Source organism: Lithobates pipiens, unplaced genomic scaffold (assembly GCF_037356315.1).
Source record: "Lithobates pipiens isolate NorthernLeopardFrog02 unplaced genomic scaffold, aLitPip1_a1.2 Scaffold_22, whole genome shotgun sequence".
In the NCBI taxonomy this organism is placed as follows: domain Eukaryota; kingdom Metazoa; phylum Chordata; class Amphibia; order Anura; family Ranidae; genus Lithobates; species Lithobates pipiens.
The window spans coordinates 35,674,101-35,690,667 of record NW_027507784.1 but is presented as its reverse complement, the minus strand read 5'-3'; the positions used below and the strand labels follow the sequence as shown (position 1 = coordinate 35,690,667).

General features: G+C 45.3%; 1 protein-coding gene across 2 annotated transcripts in view; it reads left to right on the top strand.

The window, feature by feature from the left end:
• LOC143923549 (NACHT, LRR and PYD domains-containing protein 1a allele 5-like) overlaps positions 1 to 16,567 on the top strand; it is a 40,746-nt gene that overhangs the window by 18,549 nt on the left and 5,630 nt on the right. For both annotated transcript variants that reach the window (XM_077447312.1, XM_077447311.1), the window contains exons 7-10: positions 3,586 to 3,812; positions 6,587 to 6,864; positions 8,434 to 8,559; positions 10,046 to 10,181. In XM_077447312.1, the coding sequence (XP_077303438.1) occupies positions 3,586 to 3,812; positions 6,587 to 6,864; positions 8,434 to 8,559; positions 10,046 to 10,181 (767 nt within the window). The remainder of the gene's footprint in view (positions 1 to 3,585; positions 3,813 to 6,586; positions 6,865 to 8,433; positions 8,560 to 10,045; positions 10,182 to 16,567) is intronic.

Sequence of the window (16,567 nt, the reverse complement as noted above, 5' to 3'; positions counted from 1 at the left end):
CTCCAAAAAGACACGGTTTGATGAGTCTGGTGTGGAGGAATTCAACTTGCCTGTGTAACGACACATTTGGCGATCCATCGCAGTTTGCTATGGAAGTGACGTTCCGTCGCTGCCATCTTGCTACGCCCCACACTTGTCCACAGTAAGTATACTCTAAGAAGGGAAGAAAGCGGACATGTTGTTACACCCACTGGAGCATTTTACACGTATTTATAAGAGTAAAGTGAGTTTATATAGTGATATACAGGACTTAGAATTTCCGTGTGACTGCTTAGATGTTGAATTTTTAAAGCAGCGAACTTCTGTCAGGTTAGCAAACCTGTGAAATGAGCAGGGCTGCCACTGCTTTTAAAATTCAACATCTAAGTAGTCAGACGGAGTTCTAAGTCCTGTTTTTCACTATATAATCTCACTTTACTGTTATAAATATGTGTAAAATGCAAAACTCTGGTGGGTGTAACATGTCCACTTTTTCCCTTCTTAGCCCTTGTACACACGGTCAGACATTCTGACAACAAAATCCATCCGATTTTTTTCAGACGGATTTTGTCCGAAACTGGTGTTGCATACACACGGTCGGACAAAGTTGTCAGAAAATCCAATCGTTCAGAACGTGATGACGTTATTTAGTTACGATGGGACTAAGTTCAGGCTAGTAGCCAATAGCTTTCATCTAGGAATTTGATCTGAGCATGCGTGGCACTTTGTCCGATCAGAATTTTCTACAAACGATCAGACAAAGTCCTAACAGATCATGTTGTCGGAAAATTTTATATCCCAGCTCTAAAACTTGGTCCGTCGGATATTCCGACGGAAATAGTCCGATGGAGCCCACACACTGTCGGATTATCCGACAACACGGTCCGATCGGGCATTTTCCATCGGAATATCCGACCGTGTGTACAAGGGCTATGTGTATCCTTACTATGGAGGAGTATGGGGTGTAGCAAGATGGCGGCGACGGAACGTCGCTTCCTTAGCAAAGTGTGATAGGTCACCGAATATGTCGTTACACCTGCATCGACCTCAACTCTATTAAATATCTCTGAGTTTTTAAGCTAGGTCTTCTCATCCCACATCCATACCTGATCTCCTGAATGAGCGCAGCCTCTCACAGACTTACTCAAAATGTGGAAAGCCTTTCCAGACAAATTGACGCTGGTATAGCCACAAAGGGCAAGACCCTTATACTAATGCCCATGATTTTGGAATGGAATGTCCAACAAGCTTATAAAGCTTATAAAGATGGGAAGGTCAGGTTCCACAAACTGTGACCATATTGTGTGATTGGCAGTGATGTAAGTAACTCAGTTGAAATAAACGGAGTTACGTAACGCAGTTACTTTAGAGGGTAACGGATCTAACTGATTACTCTTCCCCTCATGGTAACTCAGTTCCCATTACTTGGGTGGCGTTACCACAATTACATCTACCGCCCGGGAGGCTCCGCCGTGGCCGCGCTGCCTGGTCGTTCATTCCGCCGCGTGGAGGGGGGCTTTAGCCCGCTGAGCTGAGCAGAGGCTGAAACTCAGAGAGACTGTCTGGACTACCCCATCCTGCCCCGCCTATCCAGAGAGAGAGAATGTAGGGAGGCGGGGAGACACTGAAAAATTAAGTCAGCTGACCAGCTGACACCAATCGAGTGAGGGGGAGGGTCTCCCTCTCTCTCCCCATGAGGAAAGGCATCCCTGGAGGCATTCAAGTAAGTGACTGATGATTCGAATTGCAGTGCAATCGATCTATCCAAAGTCATCCACCACCTCTGCTTCTTACTGATCCCATCCCTATCCACCCACCATCACTTCTACAACAGAGGTGATGGGGGGGATAGGGTAGGGATGAGATCAGTGGTGGTGGGGGATGGGATCAGTAAGAGGCAGAGGTGTTGGTGGTGGGAGAGGATGGCACCACCACCACTGCCACCCCCCCCCCCCCCCAAGTATCACGCTGCCTGCCACCACCTAAGTACACCACCACTGCCACCCCTCCAAGTACCACCGCTGCCAGCCCCCAAGTACACCACCACCGCTGCCACCCCCTCGAGTACCACCGCTTCAAGTACCAGTGCTGCCACCCCTCAAGTACCACTGCTGCCACCCCCCTCAACATTTGGGTTCAAATAAATACCAAATGTTTTAAAATACTGTATATAGTGTTTTTATTCTTCAATCAGTTAATATAAGCATCTTGGATATTAAAGATGTTATAGAACGTAATTGCATTATAGAATATTAAAAAAAAAGTCACAGTTACTTTGCTGAGTAACTAATTACTTTTCCAGTGTAGTAATTGAGTTACTAACGCAATTACTTTTGGGAGAAGTAATTTGTAACTTAACTAATTACTTTTTTAAAGTAAGATGACCAACACTGGTGGTTGGTGTCCTAAAAGTAACAGATACAGTAATAGGTCAGTATTTAGTAGACAATTCGTTTTGTTATGAATTGAAATTCGGAAGAAATTTTTGTTATTCAGAGATTCGGTTGGATCTGTATCTACAAATCACAAAAGTCATGAAATTCAACTAATCCCCCAAAAATTATAACAAAACAATGGAATCATTTGTTTAATTTGGATGACAGAATGCAATAGTTTGGGCCTTTTGATAATGTCTGAAGCATCCAAAATAATGTAAAAACATAACGAATGATCCAAATTGATTCGGATCCATTTTGTTTTTACGTTGCATTAACATTTTTCATTATTATAAAAAATGGCAGTAAAGAGACAAGCTATGTCTACTACATTAAAACAAATTTCTCTGTCTATTAATTGCCTGCAGGAGACTCATTTAAACACATATACGTTAAATTATTTGAAGCGTGCACAATATCATTCTACTTATACTACATATTCAAGAGGCGTACAGAATCTTGATTTGGAATAGAATTTACTATAGACAATTTATTTTTAGATATGTAACAATTTTTTTTGACTTGGTTACCTAAGGAGCTTTTAGTATCTAGCTTCCCCACTCCCAATGCAGTTCCTTCCAAAGGAGTAAAGGGTGAACAACACCAGATTTAGAATTTTAAGAAGCCTAAAGTATATGCAAACTCAATGATCAAAATCCCATAAAAGCTTTAACATGTTAAAGTGACTTAAATATACAGAATTCTTTGAAATAAAACTTGGTGGCCCTGCCATAAAGTTTGTTCAGGCCCTTTCTGTAATAGGGTGAAAACTATGTCCGTATTGTTCTACATTGTTGCTTCGTCACATGATTTTCGAATGGAGACTTCAAGTGGTCACGATGACACACATTGCGCAGACATGGCCCACTGTTGTCACTATCAGCTTGCCTACCCTGAGAATAGCTGTGCAGCCATCTCTAGAGTGTATGTAGACAGGAAGAGGGCGAAGGTGGTCATCAGCACTGCATATTTAAAAACAATAACATGGGAATGGTTCATGATACTTAGAGCTTTCGTAAGCCAAAAGTCATTCAGTTAAGCTTTACATCTACTTTACAGACCCTGTAAGACTCTTTCATGCCATAGCTGAAACAATCTCCACTTTGAACGGCTCTATGAGGCTTCTTCATGATGGACTTCAGCTACTAATTTCTATTTCTCACTATTGCAGGTTGGAACTTAGATGTGCCGGACGCTTCTGCTGTTTAGAGACCGGGATTAAATTCCAGGTGACCCGTCCGATAACTATTGAGTATGAACTGGATTCCTGGTCTAACTACATGAACATTCTGCAGCTCCAAAAATCTGGTGTCCTGGGACCTCTTTTCAACATTAAGACACCGGTAGAGCCAAATATAGTGTCTGCAGTGTACCTTCCACATTATCTGTGCTTGAATGGTAAGTCAAAGTTACACAGAATTTGCACTGAAGTTTGAATATAGCCCACATCATTACAAGAGCAGAACAACCTAACATTAAAATGACCCTGTTTCTAAACTAAATATTTTAAATCAAGTCATACCTGTAAAAGGAAACTATGAACACTCGCCCTTCCTGATGCCTACACTGCCAAACACCACTACGACCCTGGGAAATCTTCATGTGAAGTCTAGAGGGAAACCAAAATGTCCAGGAGTGTTCCTGGGTCCCCTGCAACTCTTAAGCCCCGTACACACGAGCGGACTTTTCAACATCCAAAGTCCGTCAGACCGAGTCCGTCAGACTATCCGATCGTGTGTGGGCTGCAACGGACTTTAGCTTCGCAAAAGTCTGACGGACTTTAGAAATGAAGCATGCTTCAAATTTTCCCGACGGAACTCCGCCGGACCCGGTCCCCTTCGAAAAATCCGCTCGTGTGTATGCTACTCCGACGGACTAAAACCGACGCTAGGGCAGCTATTGGCTACTGGCTATGAACTTCCTTATTCGAGTCGGGTCGTACGTCATCACGTTCGAATCCGTCGGAGTTTAGTGTGATCGTGTGTGGCCAAGTCCGTTCGGCCGAAAAGTCTGTCAGAACTCCGGCGGAACTCCAGCGGAACTCCGGCGGAACTCCTTTGGAAGTCTGTCGGACATAAGTCCTCTCGTGTGTACGGGGCTTTACTGATTTCTTCTGCTGGCCTTCGCACCAATACTCCACAGTTTTTCAGATGGTCATATTAGGAGAAAATGGACTGGAAGTGCAAAGGTCTTAGAATTGTTCAAAATTGGTTGCTCGGCCAGGTTATCTGAATTGTGGGTATGCTGCTTCTCCATGACACAGGATCTGCTCTATCCCCCTTGCTTGAAGGAATGAAATCAGGACTGAAGTGCCACACTGGACACTTCACCATCCACATACAGCTTTATTCCAGTATCAAATACAAAGGAATTCGCACAAAGCCAATGTGCTTTGGGTGTCACACAACACCCCCTTTAATCTATCAACAGTTGGTTTGATCTGACTTTTGAACCAGTTGCTGAGAGACTTTGTGCTCCTTTTACAATCTGGTTAAAACCTTACATCCATAAGAAGTGTAGTTTGCCACCCAGTAAACAATTTTAATCAATCTTAAGTCCTAAAAAGAGTGTGTTTAATGCCGAAACGCAGTGGCTAGATGACAATCCCCTTTGAAATAAAGTTGTATCTGAACACTGAAATTTCAGGTGTGATGCTTCAGTCTTGTTTCCTATAGACAGGCATATGACTTCAGCTTAACTTTCTTGTTATGCACCTCTTATACAGTACATGTATGAGAAGTCAAGAGTGGCCTCTTGCACAATTCCAGTCTTTAAGGAAAAGTGCCAAGGGACTGCAAATAAAGATTGGAACTTGGGAGTACTGGTATCAGACAAGCAAAGGTACAGTTAGTAGAGCACCAAGGAAACACCAAGTTCAGTTAGGAGTAGAGTCAGGTCACAAGCCCTGCTACGTTCGGTAACAGCCCAGTGGGAAGGCACCAAATCATAGGCAGAATCAAGGTCAGGAACAAGGAGTGCAGGCAGCGAGTTACCAAGTTTATAGGCACAATCTTGATCAGAAGTCCAGCTAAAGGTCAGTAATGGAGATGAACAGCAAAGATAGGCAGACAAGGATAATCCAAAGGCAAGTCAGATGAAATCTGGGTCAATAACACAGTCAAGCATAAGGTTCAGGATCAGGAATAAAGACTGAAAAAACAATCAGCAGTGATTCTATGTAAAACTAGATTTAATTATCCTGCTAGGCACCAGTTTCTGTGCTGGTTAAGCCCATATGTTCATGTTCACTGTGATTTGCACAGGCACAATCTTCCTGATGGCCGGAATGATGTTGCTAACAGTTGTTCTCTGCAGCACTTTTCTGTGAGCTTGGAGGAGCATCTCAATGCCAACCTGGGCTTCCAGGAAGTGGGTTGAATGACGCTAGACATCATGACACCTGGAAGACCAGCGGTGGCTAGCAGCTGAGGAGGCCATGGAGGGCAGTGTTGGAGTGTGGAAACGATGAAAAGTACTTTGGCAACTTTACTTTAAAATATTAACTTATGCCCCGTACACACGAGAGGGATTAAGTCTGACAGACCTCCAAAGGAGTTCCGCCGGAGTTCCGCCGGAGTTCCGACGGAGTTCTGGCGGACTTTTCGACCGAACGGACTTGACCACACACCATCACACCAAACTCCGACGGAGTCGAACGTGATGACGTACGACTGGATTCGACGTAGGAAGTTCATAGACAGTAGCCAATAGCTGCCCTAGCGTCGGTTTTAGTCCGTCGGAGTAGCACACACACGAGCGAATTTTTCGAAGGGGACCGGGTCCGGCGGAGTTCCGTCGGGAAAATTTGAAGCATGCTTCATTTCTAAAGTCCGTCAGACTTTGGCGAAGCTAAAGTCCGTTGCAGCCCACACACGATCGGATAGTCTGACGGACTCGGTCCGTCGGAGTTTGGATGTCGAAAAGTCCGCTCGTGTGTACGGGGCTTTAGGGATCTGCTTCAAATAGGTTGCAATACACTAATATTGTTCCATTTACAATAAGATTATGATCAAAATGTTATTTTCATATATATATATATATATATATATATATATATATATATATATATATATATATATATATATATATATATATATATATATATATATATATATATATATATACATGTTTGTATGACTTATATGTGTATACTTTGGCATCTTGTTTTACAGAACTGAGTGAAGACCTGTCTTGGATTAAATGTGCTCATTTCAAAGATGGAAACCTGAGTGTGGAAACACCAACACAAGTTCTACCATTCCATGTCATTCTCGAAAATCCTTCATTTTCCTCACTTGGGGTTTTCTTCTGGAATTTAATACCAAAAGCAGTGGCCAAGTACATCCCAATACATGGCAAAGTGCACCTGTACTTCAAAAAAGCTGGAAGGCAATGTGTAGAGTATAAGATTCACCTGTACCTATTGCCTGCATTTGCCCCAGTGGACAAGGTAAATGAAAATAGTCAAAGGAACGCTATGGGGGGCCAGGACTGATTTTTATAGTGAACATATGGGAAAAACAAATCTCACAGACAAGCTTTGTTTCGCAATGGAGGTACATTGGAGGTCTAAGCAACTACTGTAGTCTGAAACACATGACATGTTCTGGTGTTTGTATGTTTCAGCATTTCAGCCAAAACAAACTCACACACTTGTCTTAATCCCAAAATCCTAACCTCATCTTTAGATTGACTAGTGTCTAAATTCTAAAACATTCCAAACAACTAAAAATGTATCTGTAACCTCTCTCTAACACTTTACTTTTAACTTGCCCCTAACACTGACCTCTTAACCCAACACTTAACCCTAAAACTTAACCTAGCTCCCTAAAAACTATGGTAAAATTTAATCTTAAAGAGAATTTTCACCCTCCACTCCCTGTTTTTTTTTTGTGTTCAAAACTCCTTCTTACCCGGTGGTAAGTTCTCCTAAGCTTGGATACTTACCTACTCAGTGGATCTGGCACTGTCCAGCTGAGCAACTCTTCTCTTCTGGCAACGCTTGGTCTCACACCACCATATTTCCCTGTGATGTCCTCTATTAGCTGCCAGCCATTTCGGGTGTAGCCACTGTGCCTCCCGATGACAAGAGGACAGGCCCACCCTCTCCTTCTTTCACTAGTGAAAGGCTATGCCTCCTGGGATATGTGACGTGTATATCCCAAAAGGCAAAGGGAGGAGAGTGAATGTCATTCGCCTAGGTGAATGACATGCAAAGGGGGTGGGGGTTGACCTTTTATTTAAAAACAGGTAAACAAAGAAAATAAAACAGCCCTTATTCCTAAAGTGGATGATAGGAGGGGTGGAGAGGAAGGATTGTGAGCTGGAGGGTGAAGATCTGCTATGACTTAAAGCCCAATTTGTGACTAATCCTCCTAACCTTCAGTCAGACCCTTCCTTACGTGAAAGCATTCTAAATCCATAAAATTAGCCCTTAACCTCCTAATACTCTATACTTAACCTGACCCTAACCCTGACGTTTTAACCTAACACTTAACCCTAAAAGTAAACCTAACTTCCGAAATACTAAGTAAGCCTTAAAACTTGGCCTTAACTTAAATCCGAAGTTGGGACTCATCCTCCAAGCCTTTGGTCATGTGCCCCCCCCCCCATGGAAGCCACAGATTTGTATTTTATTTTATTTTTTTAAATACTTACATTACTTCATCAGAAGTTTTCAGTTGCGTGATACACTGGGTCTTCTTCAGATGCTCTCCCATTGGTAGGAGGTCCTCAATGATGCAGCGATGACATCTGCATCATTGTATGTGAAGGCAATGTGCCACAGCGAGACCTCCTTAGATGGTCTGTCCATGACCCTCTGAACTCACAGAATGTCCTCCAGTCTTCCGGGTTGAATGACACTAGGCAATTAAGCTCATGTCCACTCCATTTATCACCACATAGCTGTGCTATTTCTTTACTTTAGTGAAAAAAAATATTAAGTCAAAGAAATATTCAAAGACAAAACACGTGTACTGTACAGATATTGTGCTAAAAGTGCTTTTATCATTTCCAGGATTTTGTACAAGAAAAGACTAGTAATGGATTTGTGAAGATTGATAAACCCCCCAGAACCAAAACCATCTACACCAAGAAAAGCTACATTGTGAAAGGACCAAAGAATGCCCATGTGCAACCCACGGTAGGATAAATAAACACATACATACACATATAGCTATACAGTGACCTTGAGCCTGTCCTCCTATTCCCTCAAACCACCTTATTGATCAGTGGGACTACTATTCCCATATAAAAAAGGTACTTTACCACATACTATACTGCCCCTTCCCCTTACTTTTTTTGCTGGTTCATCCACAAAAAAACATACACATGCAGCTATCCAGCTTTGTTCTCTAGATATCTGATGCTCTGTGGTTTTACATCTGGTCCCGCTATCTTTTTTTCTGACGTCATCAGGAAGCCAGTGGTCTCTTCTGAGTTATGTAGCTGGTCCATTGATGAAGCGCCTGTGTCTTGGCCCTTCATCAGGGGGCCAGCTGCAAGAACCAGAAAGAGACAGCTGCCCCCTGATGATGCACCACAGATCATGTGCAGTAGAGTACACCTGTGGGTTGTTGCCAGGGCAGGACTTAGGGTGGCGGGGGCCCCTGGGCTTGAGTCACTTTCGGGCCCTACCTTCTATACATTACCGTATTTATCGGCGTATAACACGGGCCGGCGTATAACATGCACCCCAAGTTTAGGAGGGAATTTTAAGGAAAAAAACTTTTAGGAAGGAAGTTTAAGGAAAAAAACGTACATTTAAACGCCCATCAATGCAGCCTTATCAGGGTCCATCTGCAGCCTTGCACATCCATCTGCAGCCTTACCCAGTGTCATTTGCAGCCTTGTCATTGCAGTCTTGAAATTTAAAAATGGCGCCGCCGAGATAGAGTCCTATGTATCGCGGCGGCTCTCGGGTCCTCTTGGCGGCTCTTGGCAGCTCTCTACGGCTCTCGGGTCCTCTCGCAGTCCCGAGCGGAGCCAAGAGTAGCCGAGTGTACTCGGCTTGGCTCACAGTCACACCCAGTCCCTGTGTTATGTCCATCATAGGGTCTGGGCAGGACTGGGCATGACTGTGAGCGGAGCCGAGCCGAGTACACTCGGCTATGTATCTCGGCGGGGCCTCCTATTGGGTGGGGCTCATGGGCTTGAGCCCAGTCAAGCCCAATGGTAAGTCCTGCCCTGGTTGTTGCATATGTCCCTCTTGCTTAGGCAAGAGTCCAGGAGGTAAGGGCTCCCTGAAAAAGGTCATTTAAAAAAAATAATATAAAAAAAAAGTCTGAGAGAGGAGGGGGATAGGGGTGAAATGAAAGGAGGGGGGTAGGGGTGAAAATGGGGGCAGAGGGCGAAGGTAAGCTTTAAGAGGCTTAATGATGGTGGGAGGGTAAGCTAAAAGCTCAAGGGAAAGGAAGAGATTAGCATATAACTTCAGCTACATATACAGTATATATATGTACAGTATATACAGCATATATGGACCTACTAATCATTTTGAAATGCTTAATATCTCATCATATGCTTTGCTACAATGAGGTTACAGATAGACTAATGCTCATTTTTAATTTGCCTTTAGCGATAAGAAGTGCACACATAATAATATACATTTTTATTTACAAATGATTTAGGGGTTGGATGTGCAGTGTGTCTCCCCATTAGAGAGCTACACAGATATCACCATGGATGCTGCAGTGAAATTGATTGACTTATGTCTGGTACAAGAAGGTGGCAAGGACAAGATCTGGGGTTGTCGTATGTCCAGAGGTAAGATCTACTGACTCTGGGATGTGACCTGCTGCTTTTATGGCTCAGCAATGACATCTAACTTGATTAAGAGCTCAGTTACTAATACCGTAGTAATGTAGCGCTTACCCAGGAGGAGCCACTTGATATATCAGGTTCTCTGTTCTTATGCCTTGACTCTGTAAACAGCCTCGTCCCCTCTGACACACCTGGTTAAGTATGGATCACGGCAAATACCTACGTATGCGAGCACTAGTTTCAGTATCCTACATGGAGCTATATTGGAGTTTCAGGAAAAAAGCACCACTCAGTAAAGTATGTATATTGTCACAAATTAAGAGCCAATAGCAACACACACATATCAATGAGCAGGTAGAAGAAACTGCTCACAGTAAGCTAAATCACGTAATTACTAGTTTATAGGAGTCTAGTCTAAACCATTGTGTTACTAAAGCAGGATAATCAGCATCAGTAATGACGAGCACCAGCAATGAGCAGTATCAACAGTGATGAATAATCCCACAGTAGTTCCTATGAAGTCAATAGTCACTAATAAATATACTGTGTATCCCAGATAACCCAGGAGAGGTACCTCTGACTATTAGTAGTTCAGTTCAGGTTCCACTATAAACCATGAATCAGACTGAGACAGAAGTACAGTTAAATCACACTTGTTTAACCACCTCAGTACAGTGCAGTTACACCCCCTTCCTGACCAGACCAATTTTCAGCTTTCAGCGTTCTCACAGATTGAATGACAATTACTCAGTCATCCAACACAGTATCCATATGAAACTTGCGTCCTTTTTTCCACACAAATAGAGCTTTCTTTTAGTGGTATTTAATCACTAGTGGGTTTTTTATTTTTTGTGCTATAAATAAAATAAAACGTACATTTTGTGAAAAAAATGCCTTTTTCTTTGTTTCTGTCATACATTTTTGCTAATTAGTAATTTTTCTTCATAAATTTTGGCTAAAATTTATACTGCTACATATCTTTGGTAAAAATAACCCACATTAGTATATATTATTTGGTCTTTGTGAAAGTTATAGAGTCTACAAACTATGGTGCCAGTCGCTGAAAATTGATCACTTCTGATCAGGCCTTCAGTACATCAGGTGTATCTCATTTCTTGAGACACTAACAAGTCAGGAAAGTACAAATACCCCCCAAATGACCCCTTTTTACAAAGTAGACATCCCAAGGTATTAAGTAAGTAGCATGGTGAGTTTTTTTAAGTTGTCATTTTTTCCCACAATTCTTTGCAAAATGAAGATTTTTTTTTTTTTTACTAAATTGTCATATTATCAGGTTATTTCTCACACACAGCATATGCATACAGCAAATTACACCCCAAAATACATTTTGCTACTCTTCCCGAGTACGGCGATACCACATGTGTGAGACTTTTACACAGCCTGGCCACATACAGAGCACCAACATTGATGTAGTACCTTCAGACGTTCTACGAGCAAAAATTACGCATCTCATTTCTCAACCACCTATTACACTTTTGAAGTCCCTGGAGTACCAGGACAATGGAATTTCCCATAAAATGACCCCATTTTGGAAAGCAAACACCCCAACGTATAATCTGTGAGGCATAATAAGTCTTTTGAATGGTTAATTTTTTTCCAGAAGTTTTTGGAATATGTGGAAAAAATTAAAACGCATTTTTTTTTTTTACACAAAATTGTCAATTTATAAGATATTTCTAACACATAGCATGTATATAGCAAAAATTACACCCCAAAATACATTCTGCTACTCCTCCCGAGTATGGCGATACCACATGTGTAGGACTTTTACACAGCCTGGCCACATAGAGAGGCCAAACATTGAAGTAGTACGTTCAGGCGTTCTAGGAGCATAAATGACACATCTCATTTCATTCCTACCCATCACACTTTTGAAGGTCCTGGACCACCAGGACAGTGAAATTACCCACAAAATGACCCCATTTTGGAAAGCAAACACCCCAACGTATATTCTATGAGACATGGGCTGCAAATAGGTACTCGGGTACTCTGATGGGCTGGAGATAGGTACTCGGGTACTCTGATGGCCTGGTGACAGGTACTCGGGTTCTCTGATGGCCTGGTGACAGGTACTCGGGTACTCTGATGGCCTGGTGACAGGTACTCGGGTACTCTGATGGCCTGGTGACAGGTACTCGGGTACTCTGATGGCCTGGTGACAGGTACTCGGGTACTCTGATGGTCTGGTGACAGGTACTCGGGTACTCTGATGGCCTGGTGACAGGTACTCGGGTACTCTGATGGCCTGGTGACAGGTACTCGAGTACTCTGATGGCCTGGTGACAGGTACTCTGATACTCTGATGGCCTGGTGACAGGTACTCGGGTACTCTGATGGCCTGGTGATAGGTACTCGGGTACTCTGATGGCCTGGTGACAAGTACTCAGGTACTCTGATGGCCTGGTGACAAGTACTCAGGTACTCTGATGGCCTGGTGACAGGTACTCTGATGGTTTGGTGACTGGTATTTGGGTACTCTGAAGGGCAGTGACAGGTACTCATATGGACTGTTACAGGTACTCAGGTACTCAGATGAACTGTGACAGGTACTCGGGTACCCTGATGGACTGTGACAGGTACTCGGTACTCTAATGGACTGTGACAGGTACTCGGTAATCTAATGGACTGTGACAGGTACTCGGGTACTCTAATGGACTGTGACAGGTACTCGGTACTCTAATGGACTGTGACAGGTACTCGGTACTCTAATGGACTGTGACAGGTACTCGGGTACCCTGATGGACTGTGACAGGTACTCGGTACTCTAATGGACTGTGATAGGTACTCGGTACTCTAATGGACTGTGACAGGTACTCGGGTACCCTGATGGACTGTGACAGGTACTCGGGTACTCAGATGGGCTGTGACAGGTACTCGGGTACCCTGATGGGCCGTGACAGGTACTCGGGTACCCTGATGGGCTGTGACAGGTACTCGGGTACCCTGATGGGCTGTGACAGGTACTCGGGTACTCTGATGGCCTGGTGACAGGTACTCGGGTACTCTGATGGCCTGGTGACAGGTACTCGGGTACTCTGATGGCCTGGTGATAGGTACTCGGGTACTCTGATGGCCTGGTGACAGGTACTCGGGTACTCTGATGGCCTGGTGACAAGTACTCAGGTACTCTGATGGCCTGGTGACAGGTACTCTGATGGTTTGGTGACTGGTATTTGGGTACTCTGAAGGGCGGTGACAGGTACTCATATGGACTGTTACAGGTACTCAGGTACTCAGATGAACTGTGACAGGTACTCGGGTACCCTTATGGACTGTGACAGGTACTCGGTACTCTAATGGACTGTGACAGGTACTCGGTACTCTAATGGACTGTGACAGGTACTCGGTACTCTAATGGACTGTGACAGGTACTCGGGTACCCTGATGGACTGTGACAGGTACTCGGTACTCTAATGGACTGTGATAGGTACTCGGTACTCTAATGGACTGTGACAGGTACTCGGGTACCCTGATGGACTGTGACAGGTACTCGGGTACTCAGATGGGCTGTAACAGGTACTCGGGTACCCTGATGGGCCGTGACAGGTACTCGGGTACCCTGATGGGCTGTGACAGGTACTCGGGTACCTTGATGGGCTGTGACAGGTACTCGGGTATCCTGATGGGCTGTGAAAGGTACTCGGGTACTCTGATGTGCCGTGACAGGTACTCGGGTACTCTGGTGTGCCGTGACAGGTACTCGGGTACTCTGGTGTGCCGTGACAGGTACTCGGGTACTCTGATGTGCCGTGACAGGTACTCGGGTACTCTGATCGGCCGGGACAGGTACTCGGGGACTCTGATCGGCCGGGACAGGTACTCGGGTACTCTGATGGGCCGGGACAGGTACTCGGGTACCCTGATGGACTGTGACAGGTACTCGGGTACTCAGATGGGCTGTGACAGGTACTCGGGTACCCTGATGGGCCGTGACAGGTACTCGGGTACCCTGATGGGCCGTGACAGGTACTCGGGTACCCTGATGGGCTGTGACAGGTACTCGGGTACTCTGATGGCCTGGTGACAGGTACTCGGGTACTCTGATGGCCTGGTGACAGGTACTCGGGTACTCTGATGGCCTGGTGATAGGTACTCGGGTACTCTGATGGCCTGGTGACAGGTACTCGGGTACTCTGATGGCCTGGTGACAAGTACTCAGGTACTCTGATGGCCTGGTGACAGGTACTCTGATGGTTTGGTGACTGGTATTTGGGTACTCTGAAGGGCGGTGACAGGTACTCATATGGACTGTTACAGGTACTCAGGTACTCAGATGAACTGTGACAGGTACTCGGGTACCCTTATGGACTGTGACAGGTACTCGGTACTCTAATGGACTGTGACAGGTACTCGGTACTCTAATGGACTGTGACAGGTACTCGGTACTCTAATGGACTGTGACAGGTACTCGGTACTCTAATGGACTGTGACAGGTACTCGGGTACCCTGATGGACTGTGACAGGTACTCGGTACTCTAATGGACTGTGATAGGTACTCGGTACTCTAATGGACTGTGACAGGTACTCGGGTACCCTGATGGACTGTGACAGGTACTCGGGTACTCAGATGGGCTGTAACAGGTACTCGGGTACCCTGATGGGCCGTGACAGGTATTCGGGTACCCTGATGGGCTGTGACAGGTACTCGGGTACCCTGATGGGCTGTGACAGGTACTCGGGTATCCTGATGGGCTGTGAAAGGTACTCGGGTACTCTGATGTGCCGTGACAGGTACTCGGGTACTCTGGTGTGCCGTGACAGGTACTCGGGTACTCTGGTGTGCCGTGACAGGTACTCGGGTACTCTGATGTGCCGTGACAGGTACTCGGGTACTCTGATCGGCCGGGACAGGTACTCGGGGACTCTGATCGGCCGGGACAGGTACTCGGGTACTCTGATGGGCCGGGACAGGTACTCGGGTACTCTGATGGGCTGGGACAGGTACTCCGGTACTCTGATGGGCTGGGACAGGTACTCGGGTACTCTGATGGGCTGGGACAGGTACTCGGGTACTCTGATGGGCTGGGACAGGTACTCAAATACTCTGATGGACTGTGACAGGTACTCAAATACTCTGATGGACTGTGACAGGTACTCTGATGGACTGTGATTGACAGGTACTATGAGGGGTGGTGACAGGTCCTCTTTATTGGGGGGGGGCAATCAGTATGATTGGTGTACACTGTATGCGGTAAGGAGATGTTACCGCAATCTCCTCCTCACACACGATCGGTGTGTGAGGAGGAGAGCCCAGTAACATCCCGTTACCGCGGTTTGTTTACATTTTAGTGATCGGCTCCAATCACGTGGGTAAACAGCCGGCCAATGGCTGTTTACCAGCGTCGGTGACGAGCAGTGTTCCCGGGGAACACGCCGCCACCGACGTGCACGCGCAGCGCGCTCGCGATCGCGCGCATGCGCCGTGCACGTTCGGGGTGTGACCATCTGTGATCGCCCGTGACTTCATCATGGCCAATCACGTGGTAAACAGCCATAACGAATGGCTGTTCACCCCCTTCAGTGGCGAGCGGTGTCTCCGTGACATGCCGCCACCGAAGAAACAGGGATGTGCGCGCATTCCCTGTTTAAACGGGAGGACGTCATATGACGTCCTCCCGCCACAATAGGTGCGCCGCTTGGCCGTCATTTGACGGCCGGCGGTCGGCATCTAGTTAATAATAATAAAAAAAAGGTAAACAGAGTAAACGTAGTCAAAACATAGACAGAGTTCAGGAACTGGAACGGATAGTCAGACAAGCCAAAACGTCAGGGAGCCAGAGATGATCATAGTAGAACAGCAAGCAGGAACCTAAACCAGAAGGAATGTCAGCCAAGCAAGACTTTAACGGGGTAAACAGGAGAGCGTCTCTAGAGATGTGACCAAGGTGAAGGCAGAGATCATCTGGACTGGACGGCTTAAATTGGGGTTCCACCCTAAAGTGGAACTTCTGCTCCTCGGAACCCTCCCCCCTCTGGTGTCACAATTGCCACCTTTCAGGGGGGAGGGGGGTGCAGATACCTGTCTAAGACAGGTATTTGCACCCACTTCCGGGCATAGATTCCCACGGGAGTCTATGCCTCTTCCTGTCCCTACGCACTGTCTGCTGGGACACACAGGGGTCCCACAGACAGCGCGGACCATTCCTATTGCACTGCATGACTCGCGCATGCGGGACAGTATATATAGTACAAGATATGTCCCGGTATATATAGTACAAGATATGCCACAGTATATATAATACAAGATATAGTACAAGATATGTCCCAATATATATAGTACAAGGTATGTCCTAGTATATATAGTACAAGATATGTTCCAGTATATATAGTACAAGATATGTTCCAAGATATGTCCCAGTATATATAGT